Source organism: Thunnus maccoyii, chromosome 18 (genome assembly GCF_910596095.1).
Source record: "Thunnus maccoyii chromosome 18, fThuMac1.1, whole genome shotgun sequence".
Lineage (NCBI taxonomy): Eukaryota > Metazoa > Chordata > Actinopteri > Scombriformes > Scombridae > Thunnus > Thunnus maccoyii.
Window position 1 is genome coordinate 17,002,354 of NC_056550.1, and position 12,961 is coordinate 17,015,314.

Here is a 12,961-nt window from a genome sequence, read left to right on the forward strand (position 1 = left end):
GGAAAAATAAAATCTAGTGAAGGTTTCAGTTAAATCATTATTGTTTTAAATCATATTTTCATGACAAAAAATAAATACAAACTGTTTTTTAATCAGAATGCTTTTATTTAATTAAACAGGTCTTGAAAAATGTAACAACTGCAAAGCTGATACAACACCTCCACCTAACTGTCACAACATTTATTACAAGCATGCAGACACATCTTTTCTAACATCTAAACCTTGTTATGAGCAAACAGCACAAACAGTAAAGAAACAGATTTTAAATGCTCATTCTGGTCCTCTACTATTCTTCAGCGGGACACTTTGACTTGTTGATGTTCTTCTCTGAAGTCTGGGAGCCCAAAGACACTTTACATGTGTAAACCTTGTCCATGTTCCAGTCTGACGTCTGGATGGACAGATAGCTGCTGATTTGGAAAGTCTGGTCTGGTTGCTGAACAGCGGTGCTGCTAGAGATCCCACTGCTCACTGGACTCCCAGCAGACAACCAGGTCACATCTGCAAAAGGCACAGACTGACTGGACAGACAGACCAGAGTGGCTTTGTTGGACTGGAGCTCAGCACTGGACGGAGGGAAGACTGTCAGGACAGGAGGAGAGAGGCTGGAGCCTGAAAATACATGAAGGACAGTTATACAAAACTGGCATTAAAGTCATGAAAAATAGAAAAGTCAAACTAAGCAGTTTGACACAGTATTGGATGATGGGAAAATTTATGTTCATAATTAATTGAATAATCTCAAGATGTAAAATGTTTTAAATCAGACGAATCTAGAAATCATCACTAACAACAAGAGCAGAGTTCATTTTCAAAAATTTTAGAAATGAAACATTTCATCACAAACTTCACACATACAAAGATTACTTCTGGAAAATGATGATTTAACCATAGAAATGATATCCCTCAACAGTACTTCAATGTCAAGTAATGTCATCAGTCATTGTGTAAAGTTACATCAGATAAGACAACCATCTCACCAAATAATATATTTTCAAAAGGGCTAAATGCACAATTATTTCTCTATTTTATTGTCCAAAAATACATTTCAATTAAATCATATTTTATCTTTAAAGTTTTACCAGATTAATATTCATATCTTTGTCATTAACTATTGATAGTAACAGTGATAATGTTCATTTCTACTGACGAATGATGGAATAAGTTGTAATGTTAAAAGTTCTCAAAACAAATGTTTATTCAAAACTTAAAATAGTAAATGAGTTGGTTCACATCTCTTTAAATTATAAAATAATCAAAAAACTTTAGAGAATTGTATAGAAAACATTTCAAATATTGTAATCAGCTGTTCATCTGTTCTTTGTCTTTTAAAGACACAGCTTGGTTCTATATCAAAGCTGAAAAACTGCAATCAATACATTTTCACTTAAAACCCGTTAAAAGTAACAATTAAATCATATACATTCCACTAATATCCATCAGAAATGGGAAATGATTCTTGTTTTATGATCAGTTTAAAAGTACTTACTTGTCACGATCAGCTTGGTGCCTTGTCCGAATACCACAGTGATTCAGTTTGTACACATGGCTGTACAAAAACCTCCTGACTCTCACTAATGAAGGGAGTGAAACTGAAACATCCCGTTGAGACCAACTTTCACTGTCAACATCTCATTCTCTTCATCAGTCTGTTTATATTCCAAAACACATCTAGACTTGAGGATTGATTTTATATTATCTGTTGCCTTTTACTTTCATGGTTGTGTTGAAAGTCCAAATATCATCATGTTGCAATTTTATGAGAATTTAAAATAAGTGAATGTTTGTTTCCATGAGTAACTGCAATTTTGTATCAGATTCATTTTGGATTTCATGGTGATTTAAGTTATTTAGACTATGTATATGTATATATATATGTGTGTGTGTGTGTGTGTGTCTGTGTGTGTGTGTCTGTGTGTGTATATATATATATATATAAACGCTGCTAAGTGGAGTGGACTGATGCCGAACTAAGATTTGTTGTATTTTAATATGCAATGACAATAAAGCATCTATCTATCTATCTAGATTTCCAATACAGTAAACTATCTTCAAATACATACATAACGTTAAACCAAATCTACAATAATTTATCATAGAAAAAAAACATGTTTAAAGGTTTTTAGGTATTGTCTCCTCAGGTAGTGTGCTATGACTATGCAGTGTGTTTATTGCCCTTTTCTCAAGTTTTCTCTCTGTGGTGTGTTAAATATTGGACTGTTTTCATTAATAGCATATATGATCTGTTGTCCGGTGTTTGTATCATTACTATTTTATCATTGTGCTGAAGAAATTACCATTCATGTAATCTCAATGTGCTGTTGATGGATTTGGTTGCTGACTGTAAATGGTGAATGGATGAACTGAACTTATATAGCACACCTCTATCTTCACAGCCAAAGAAATGTCATTTTTTTTCTCATTCACTCACATACACACTCACACACCAATGGTGGCAGAGTTGCCATGCAAGGCGTTGCCATCAGCAGTAACTTGGGGTTCAGTGTTTTACTCAAGGACATGTCAACACATGGACAGGAAGAACCAGGGATTCAACCGCCACCCCTATGTGGACTACTGCTGCTTTTCTTTTTTAAAATTATTTAAGCAGATTTGAAAAGCATACATAAATGTATAGTTAAAGGGATCATAGTAAGAATCGACAAGGAGCATTTACATGTTTGAAAGAAGAATTGTGCATTGTGTTATACAGATAATTGCTTCAGTTGTTATCTTAGAGAATCAAAAAGCAGAAGTGTTTAGTGAGGAGGTTTTTGTCACAGTGTAAATCACTGTGATGCGTTCTCACTCACAGAGCTGTCCCATGTTTGACAGTAGTAGACTGCTGAGTCTCCCTCCTCCAGGTTGTTGATGATCAGTCGATAATCTGATTTTGACTGATGATTAGATGTGAATTTAGGAGAAGAGAAACCAGAGCCATATGTTGGAGAGCTTGCAGTGTGAAAAAAATACAATACAAACTGAGGAACTCCTCCTGGAATCTGTTTATACCACCGAGCAGCACTGTTAGTAACAGTTCCCAGGTTACAGTCCATGGTGACTGTCTCTCCTTTCCTCAGCGTCACAACAGGAGGCTTCTGTGTCACCACCGTCACACCACTCACACCTGGAAACAACAAGATGACACGGAGTCAAGAGAAACACACAGACTGATGAATCCAACATGAGGTCAGAGCTGCAGGAAGTCAGCCTCCTTACATGTTAGAGCAGTGATGAGAGTGCAGAGGGTCCCCAGCATGTTGTCAGTGTGTGCTGAGAATGGCCTTGTAACTTGGAAAGTGAGCTTACTGCTGACAGATGAGAGGGTTTGGAGGATGAGGAGAGGAGGTGCTGGAGGAGCAATTTAATACAACACTGAAACTGAGAGTGACTGACAGGAGGAGGAGCTTTAGTTAAATCAGGTCTCTTATCTTCTGAGGAGAGAACATTACAAGGTCATGATTTGAAAACTAAATAAAGTAAATAAAGTTGTATTGTAATAGAGGTGTTACTTTGTCAAATGGGATTCATGCATCTAAGTATGTATATATATATGAAATCTTTATATAGCAGGATATAAGCTGTCACTCTGCACATGTACATAAATAAACACATAACAAGTAGACCAACTTCTATTGATTATATGATAATACTTCAAATATCAGTGGGTTTCTCTGTTTCCAGTTAAGGACAGTTTTACAGAGAACTCACACGTAATCTATTAATTTACATGAAGCTAAATAAAGAGAGGAGGCCTGCAGGTGCATCCTGAGTCAGTAGAGAGGGAGGAGTTGAAAATGACACTTGACTGTCTGATGCTTTTGGTTTTTTTTTTTATTTTCACGGATTTGTTACTCTGTGTGGCTCCCAGTTATTTGGGATTTGTGCATTCAAGTACTGTATGTATAATTTTTAAAATTTTGCTTTAGTTGGAGGTAAAGAATTACCTTCATGTATAATTACATTTTAAGTTTTTAGAGGTAAACAAGAGATGTCCATTGCAGGATATCAGCTGTGGCTATGCATACACATGCATAATTCACACCAGTAAACTGTCTATGAATGATAATTAAAACATCAATGTGTTGCCAGTCAGGGAAAGTTCATGAAGTTATAAATAAGAAGAGGAGGCCTTCAGGTGCATCCTGGGAAGTAAGAGACAGAGATGCTTCACTGACTGATGTCTTAACTACTGCAGGCGACTAAAACCAGATGATGAAATATTAATCAGGTTTTGCTTTCTGTTGTTCTTTTAAACACACACTTATAACAATGTTCTGAATTTACAAGAATCTATATTTTCAAATGTTTCATATTCAAAAAAAGTGAAAGGGGGCCTCCCAGTGGTGCGAACAGGTATAGCCGTGCTTGTTTGAGCTTCTTATGGTGCACTCCAACAACTGGTTTATTCTGCATCTCTTCCACACCAGCAGCTCCTAAACTAGTGGATCATCATGCTGCTGCCACTGTTGTCTGTTATCAGGTCAACTGAAATTTTGGGATCAGGACATTATCCTCAAGTCTTTTCAGACCAGGAATGACTGTTCCTAATTCAGTTTCTGTTCAGATCTCTCTTTTTGAAAATGAATTCCTGCATGTCTGTTTTTTGAAGACCTGTAGTAACAAGCCTCATATAGGATCAGCCTACAATACCCAGTGAGCAATAAAAGAGCAATGATTAAAATTGATCATCATGATTCTGCCAGCAAAGCTCCACCCTTTACCTGAATCACTGGAGACAAACTAGGAAACACAGTACACTATTCTTCCAGCATGAAGACAAAAACAAATTGACACGCCAACAGACATAACAAGAGTCACTGTGGGACAAAAAAAAAAAACAGCTTCTACTCAAGGAGTAAAGCTACAGGAGGGAATACTGAAATATTATCACTTCAGCCGGTTTGTGACGCCTTCTTGCGCAAGAGAAATCAGAGAGCTTCATCAGGGTCTAAGGCTCTCTGCAGTCTGCACTCTGAGAAACTCAAATTGTTCTGTCTGGATCATCAGCAGCCAGTGTGTCTCATCTGCAGAGACTCCAAAAAACATACCAATCACAGATTCAGGCCCATTGATGAAGCTGCACAGGATCTAAAGAGAGGAGCTCCAGAAATGCTTGATGCCCGTTAGACAAGAAGCTGAAGATATTTAATAACGTTAAAGAACACTGGGATCAAACAGCAGAGCATATCAAGGTCCAGGATCAAAACGCAGAGAGGCAGATTATAGGGGAGTTAAAGAAGCTTCACCAGTTTCTAGAAGAGGAATATGAGGCCAGGATCTCTGTACTGAGGGAGGAAGAGCAGCAGAAGAGTCAGATGATGAAGGAGAAGATTGAGGCTCCAAATAGAGCGATAGCAGCTGTTTCAGACACAATCAGAGTCACAAGGGAGGAGTTGAGAGCTGCAGATGTCTCATTCCTCCACAACTACAAGGCTACAGTGGAAAGAGTCCAGTATCCCCTGCTGCATGATCCACAGCTGCATCCAGGAGCTCTGATATGTGGCCAAACACCTGGGGAACCTGACCTTCATCATTTGGGACAAGATGAAGGAGGTGGTCTCATGATAAATACATCGCATTCTCCCTGTCAGATGAAGGCATAAATCTGCCACTTAGGAGAAACCCCCAGAAGATCAGAGTACATCTGGACTGGAACAAAGGAAAGCTTTCATTCACTGACCCTGACATCAACACACACATACACACTTTCCATCACACTTTCACTGACAAGCTGTTTCCATACATGTGTACTTTAGATACGCATCTTCTTAATGATATTACCAGTGACGGTCTCTGTTTCACTGGAACAGTAGACGTGATGGTGATAAAGATGTAGATAATATGCCATCTGTTTCTTAAAGGAAAAGTGATTGTAAGACTTGATTTCATGTTATTGTATTCATGAAAGAGAGGAAAATTCAGAAATCACCATTTTTTTTCTCTCACTTACCTCTTATGTTATCCAGCAGATACTTTGTTTTATGTGCCAAGGTTCAGAGAAATCTGTCTCTGAGATTTCTGCCTGCCCTAATATGATGAAAGTGAACTTAATTTCATTGGTGCTGCTGAAAGTGTGAAAAATTACATTGGAAAACTTCATTATGAACGATATTCATATGTTTTCACTGGGATGTTTTCAATACAATGTAGAAAGTTTGAGTGTGCTGTATGTATTGACCCTAAAAAAATAGACTGTGTTTGTTCTGTGATGAAATAATTTTGGAAATAATTCAAGTCACAGTGATTAAGTGTAATAAAAAGTTTTAATGTTGGATACAGTAGGTATAATCTGGAAATATATCTTCTTATCATCTGTGTGTTCTGGATTGACTGTCAAATTATTGCAGGTAAACTATTCTTGACTTATGTTTTCCTGAGTACAAATTAATGCACTTTTTTTTCAAAAAATTTTAATCAAAATGCTTTTTTTTATTGAATGAGTTTTTAAAAATATTTTTTTCAGTTTCAAAGCTGATACACCTCCACCTGTCACATTCACACAACATTCATCTGAATCATGCAGACACATCCCTTCTAATATCTAAAGCTAAAAGTGACCAAACTTTATTTTGCCAGTACAAAAATTGGATGAGCAATAACTTCGTGTAACTAAATGAAGATAAAACTGAAATACTCTTAGTTGGTCCCCAAGCTACAAGAGATCCACTCTCTTGCAAACTTGGGTGTCTGGCTCTTGAGATTAAATCAGAAGTAAAATACCTGGGCAATGTTCTAGATTGAGAGCTACATTTTACTTTACACATAAAGGAGGTGACCAAAACAGCAAACAATGCCAAGGTACAACTGTTCCTATAAAGATGTAGAAAAACTTATTCTTGCTTTTATTTCAAATAGATTATTGCAATGCTTTTTTTACTTGTCTTTTGGAGCAGTCAATTGAAAAAATATCACAAATTATTCAGAAATGTCCTGCTAGACTTTTAACCAAAAAAAGGAAAAGAGAGCATATTACCTCAGTTCTAGCTGCACTCCATTGGCTCCCAGTATCTTTTACAATAGATTTTAAGGTTCTTTTGCATGTTTTTAAAGCTCTTAATGGTTTGGGACCAGCTTACATTGCAGACTTGCTGTTGTTTTATAATTGTTCACAAGCTCTTAGATCTTCTACTACTGGGTTTTTTAAAAACACACAATTATACGCACAAGAAAATAGGCAGCACAGCTTTTGTTAACTATGCTCCAAAATTATGTAATACCCTCCCAAGAGCTATAAGAGATGCAGGCTCTGTGTCTTGTTATTGTCTAATTTTATTGTCTTTCTATTTGCCCTTGTTTTAATATGTTGCACTATTAGTTATTTTTTATTTTATTTTATTGTAAAGCACTTTGAGCTACATCTCTTGTATAAAAAGTGCTCTATAAATAAAGTTCATTATTATTATTATCATTATTACTAAAACAATAGAGATATATTTGGTCATCCGCAGAAATTGACTCAAAAAGCAGAAGTATTAAGTGAGGAGGTTTTTTTCACAGTGTAAATCACTGTGATACAACCTCCTTAGCAGAGTCGTCCCATGTAGCACAAAAATAGACTGCTGCGTCTCCCTCCTCCACGTTGTTGATGATCAGTCGATAATCTGATGTTGACTGATGATTAGATGTGAATTTAGGAGAAGAGAAACCAGAACCATAGCTTGGAGAGCTCGAGCTGTGATAAAATCTCAGAACATACTGAGGAACTCCTCCTGGAATCTGTTTATACCAGCGAGCACCACTGTCAGTAACAGCTCCCAGGTTACAGTCCATGGTGACTGTCTCTCCTTTCCTCAGCGTCACAACAGGAGGCTTCTGTGTCACCACCGTCACACCAATCACACCTGGAAACAACAAGATGACATGGAGTCAAGAGAAACACACAGACTGATGAATCCAACATGAGGTCAAAGCTGCAGTAAGTCAGCCTCCTTACATGTAAGAGCAGTGATGAGAGTGCAGAGGGTCCCCAGCATGTTGTCAGTGTGTGCTGAGAATGGCCTTGTAACTTGGAAAGCGAGCTTACTGCTGACAGATTAGAAGGTTTGGAGGATGAGGAGAGGAGGTGCTGGAGGAGCAATTTAATACAACACTGAAACTGAGAGTGACTGACAGGAGGAGGAGCTTAGTTTCAATCAGGTCTCTTATCTTCTGAGGAGAGAACATTACAAGGTCATGATTTGAAAACTAAATAAAGTAAATAAAGTTGTATTGTAATAGAGGTGTTACTTTGTCAAATGGGATTCATGCATCTAAGTATATGATTTTTTTATATAGCAGGATATAAGCTGTGGCTCTGCACATGTACACCAATAAACACATAACAAGTAAGCCAACTTCTACTGATTATATGATAATACTTCAAATATCAGTGGGTTTCTCTGTTTCCAGTTAAGGACAGTTTTACAGAGAACTCACACGTAATCTATTAATTTACATGAAGCTAAATAAAGAGAGGAGGCCTGCAGGTGCATCCTGAGTCAGTAGAGAGGGAGGAGTTGAAAATGACACTTGACTGTCTGGTGCTTTTTTTTTTTTTTTAACTATTCCAAACAGACATGGTGCCCTTGCTTGTCTAATAGTAGTCCTGTGCTGCTCTCTAGTGTGCTTTCAACATAATAACACTATTGTGTATATACATATATATATATATAAATATATCATCATGTTCCAGTGTTATCTTGGTGGGAACATATGTGTAAAAAAGATCAAACAATAAAATATTACATATGTTCAAAGAAATAAGTGAAAAGAATGTATTGAAGACTTTCTTATATAGTGATACAATGCACTTAAATTAATGTCTAGTATTTGGAAAATGCGGATTTTACTTTAATGCTTGAGCGCATATGGTGGCAGTTTGCTTTTTTTTCACCCGATGACTTTATCTGTTTTACTGCTGACAACCAGCAGAGGGCCAGTAGCAAACATCTGTGTGTGTGTGTGTGTGTGTGTGTGTGTGTGTGTGTGTGTGTGTGTGTGTGTGTGTGTGTGTGTGTGTGTGTGTGTGTGTGTGAAAGACAGAGAGAGAGAGAGAGAGAGAGAGAGAGAGGTAATAATATAGGGAGAGAGAAAATAAAATCAATAAAAACCTAAGCAATATGCTGTACGATTTCTCGTGCTTTAAGATTATTGGTGTCTGAAGTATACAGACAAATCTACAGTTCAGATTTGCGCAAATCTACAGTTTGCACAAATCTACCGAACAGACAACCTACTGTGGATTACAACTCGGGAGTCCCACAGAGCCAACATGATTCAGAGCACATGTCAAGCAGACCCCAGCAAACACCACTTCTAAAGCAATAAAGATTGTGCATCCAAGTTCTAGATAGTGTACATACAGCAAATCCCTGTGGACTGCAAAATGATCCACACTGACTGACTGTGAAGAAAATTACCAACACAAATGCAAAATCTGTTTTTTAGCATGAGTAGATTTGGCATATATCAGTTTAAAATACCATAATTACCAGCCCTTGTCAAATGAATGGGAATTCCTTTTGTTTCAGTTAGGTCTGCAACCAACAATTATTTTCATTATCAATTAATCTGCTAATTGCTCTTGTGATGAATTGATTAATACGCATCACAATTTCCTAAAGCCCAATGAGACATCAACAACCCCAAAATATTCAATTTACTATAATGGAAGACCCAGAAATGCAGCCAAGTCTTACATTTAAGAAATACTTTGTTGCTTGAAAATTACTACAATTAATCAATTATCAAAATAGTTGATGATTAATTTTCTGTCCATTGACTAATTGACTAATTTACTAATCGTTGCCGCTCTAATTTTATTTATTATTAAATGTGATATAGGCTAATTAAACAATGCTGGCCACATTTTACGTCATGGTGACGTATGTGCGGCCTGCCTCCCTCGCAAAGGACTCTGCTATTCCTCACCTGTCCACTAGTCGTCCCTGTTAATTTTTCACCTGTCACCTGACCACTTCCTACATTGCTGTGCTTAATTAAATCAACCTGTTTGTATGTTTCTGTGACTCAGTGCTGGATTGTGGAAAACTACCTCAAAAACCTTCTCATTGCTTTCATGTCTGCCTGCATGCTGATGCTGCCGGCGTTATTAAACAGCGACAAAGCAATCAGACCACGATGAACTCGGCAGCAGACTCACTGGACCATTTATTCAGTGTCTCTGCAGCCAAGCATGCGGTTGTCCTTGCAACCAGGCTGCTGTCTGAATGTTTGTGGGGTTGCCTATCCATGGAGCTTGTGTTTATCTTCGCCTCCTGCCCTGCACTGATGGTGTGGGGTGCCAGGAGTAGGTATGGTGATTCCTGTGCTAGTTCATATTAAAACATAGAATAATTTCAGTAAAATTGTCCAGTGTCAAAACGACTCTTCACCCCCTATCATACGCACACCAGCAGGATTCCTCTAGAAATGTCTGCGTCAAGCGTGCCAGGGGAAGCTGGAGCATTGCGGAAATCAAGGGGATTTTGTCTTCAAAATACGATAAAAATAGACTTCTGGTACGTATGACGTTTTAGTTTGAAAGCTCTAAACGGAAGTGCGTGGACGCTCTATTGTGCTTGACACTGGTGCAAGATGTCGCTCTGTGCCGAAGCTGAAACGCAAATGCGCATCGCTGACCGACGCATCTTGTTAAAATGAAGCAGCTTATCTGTCAGTTACGGCATGTTGCATGTAGTACAGGACAAGGAGCAAACACAGGGTCATTTTGAAGAGCATGCAAATGGGACATTACCAAATGTTTGGAGCTGTCAAGATTTTCCAGTGTATAAAATCGGTGTAAATAACGGATAAGCGTTTCACCGGGTGAGCGAGTAGGTACACTGTCCGTCCAAACCTGTCCAGATAAACAGTCAAATGAAAGAAGGCGCGAGACGGGATATTGTTGTCAAACAAGTAATCTAACAGATGTGTTAAAATGGAATTGACTGTCAACATCTGTCTCCAAATCTGCTCGAGCTGAAGGTGGAGCTGGATTTTGGGGGTCTCTCTAAAGTGGAATAATATGCTGCGCATTGCTGCTTCTAGGAAAGGTTACTTGAATCTGAAACGCGCCTGAGTCAGGAATTTATTCTTGACCTTTTCTGTCTTTAGGCTTTTGCTGTCTTCTGCAACGCAACGAGGAGGATGGTCTTTGCCCTACATGTGATTGTCATGTCTTCAGCGTTTTTCAATCCCAGTTTTGCCTTCAGCTCCCACTTTGATACAGGTAAGGCTCAAACTGACAAATGAATGAGGGCGTTTATCCATTTGGTGCAGACCTACTTGTGATTTTTTATGTATCTTCATGATCAGGCTGAGTGATCTCCTCTGAATCTGGTGATTGACGAAAGGCCATACACCATGGCTTGACGTTATATCACTGAATACATCATTTTCACCAGCTGCAGCGTTCTTGCCATGACATCATCATCATCATCATCATCACCATCATCACCACAGTGGGCCTAAACCTCAAAATAATAGCTCAATAAGGAGGTTTTACATTCAATCATTTCCTTTGAGCTTGGTGACAAGAGGGTTAAAAGTTATGCTTGCACTGAATCTGCATAGTCCTACAAGTACATCCCTGCAGCTGAGTGTGTGCAGGTGTGTACTGTATGCGTGTGTGTGTGTGCTGTGATCAGGGTGTGTGCGTGGTATTGACTACAACATTATAGAGGTAATCTGCTGGCAGAGGAGCATGTTTCTGTTGTTTGAGGTTGCGGTTCTTGGGGACGGTTGTATGCAGTATTTAATCATCCCCTGGGTGTCAGGGTGATGGGATCCTTGGCGAAGGAGAACCCGGGTGCTGCTGCAGTGCTACAGGACCACCGAGCAGGACGTCATATGGCCGTGCAGAGAGCCTGTTTGAGGGCTTGAATTAGAGCAGAATAAATAACTGTGTACAAGTGTAAACAGGACTGAGAGAGTCCCTGCACTGGGTGCAGTGTGCTGAGCATACAAATGACGGTGAGCCCAGTGCCTCTCAAGTTTCAGGCTCAATCTGTCCTCCCCAAACCGCACACACTCTGTGATCACTAAATCCCTCTTTGTCCAATTATTCCACCCTTGTCTGCCTTCCTGTGACTCTCTTCACTTCTCATCCTGTGTATCTGATCTCTGTTGTTCCTCAGTCAGGATGTCACACTAAAAGAGGTTTCCATTTAAAGTCAGATAGGTTATTAATGGGTTGTGTGCTGCTGCTGTGCATTTGGGAAGTTTCTCTGCTTACAATTGCAACAACATTGTGCAACATTATGGCAAGAAAAAAAGAGACGATTTAGACTGTCAACAAATGTACAGTTTTATTGTGTAAAGCACCATAGAAAGACATACATTTTCATATTCAGAGCTCATGCTTTTACCATCATATATAGCTTTTTTGAATACAAAAAATTTTGATTAATAAATACCCAGATCACTGGTAATGTAAGACTAAGATAATGCACTGATATGACATGACAGCTTTGAGGAATTTCTTCATAAATAACGCTTGGCCTGTTTCAGCTACTCTTCTGTCTTCTTTACCATATGCTGCAAAGACAAACAGATCATTTCAGTGTTTAGATATGTGGGAAACAATGACAAAAGCAATTCTTTGTTTGGACTGTGCTGTGGGTGCTGAGCTTGCTATTCCTGGCTCTGTGCAGTGCGATATGATACAAACCTACCAGAGGAGTGTAATCTTTTAATATGAAGCGAGATAAATTGTTCCCAGCTGAATTATGGGTAAAACGCCAGCTAACTGGCTCTTCTGGGGCATTTCCTAATTCAATTGTGTCTTGGTATTTTCTTCCTGGAGCAGATCACAGGTTTTGAATCCTCCCCCTCAGGAATGTGCAGTGGAATATTTACATTTCCTTTGCTCAGCCGTTGGTGTCAGAATGAATAGCCTCAGTGACAGGTCAGGAGCTAATCAGCACATGCATGGGGGATCAGTTAATTTTAGGTAGAGGGTGGGGCATCAGTGGTCTGA

General features: G+C 38.7%; 2 protein-coding genes and 1 gene segment (V, D, J or C); 1 reads left to right on the forward strand and 2 right to left on the reverse strand.

Annotated features, from left to right (window-relative positions):
• Window positions 1-76: 76 nt before the first annotated feature.
• On the reverse strand, window positions 77-3,334 carry LOC121884236 (immunoglobulin lambda-1 light chain-like). The gene is made up of 4 exons (XM_042392928.1): window positions 3,220-3,334; window positions 2,800-3,127; window positions 1,490-1,521; window positions 77-612 (listed from the first exon to the last, which is right to left on the reverse strand). The coding sequence occupies exons 1-4, from the start codon at window positions 3,257-3,259 to the stop codon at window positions 287-289; spliced, it is 726 nt and encodes a 241-aa protein (XP_042248862.1). The 5' UTR covers window positions 3,260-3,334; the 3' UTR covers window positions 77-286.
• A 4,172-nt stretch (window positions 3,335-7,506) lies between these two features.
• On the reverse strand, window positions 7,507-7,976 carry LOC121883929. The segment is given in 2 exon segments: window positions 7,507-7,844; window positions 7,937-7,976. Coding segments are annotated over 2 exon segments (378 nt in total).
• Window positions 7,977-9,990: 2,014 nt separating this feature from the next.
• The window catches only part of aatka (apoptosis-associated tyrosine kinase a), a 36,313-nt gene continuing 33,342 nt past the window's right edge, over window positions 9,991-12,961 (forward strand). The window contains exons 1-2 of one of the 4 annotated variants that reach the window (XM_042392926.1): window positions 9,991-10,295; window positions 11,098-11,212. In XM_042392926.1, coding sequence (XP_042248860.1) covers window positions 11,131-11,212 — 82 coding nt within the window. In that variant the 5' untranslated portion in view covers window positions 9,991-10,295; window positions 11,098-11,130. Of the gene's footprint in view, window positions 10,296-10,369; window positions 10,503-10,585; window positions 10,818-11,097; window positions 11,213-12,961 lie in introns of those variants that run through there. The other 3 variants (XM_042392925.1, XM_042392923.1, XM_042392924.1) reach the window with 3 other exon arrangements.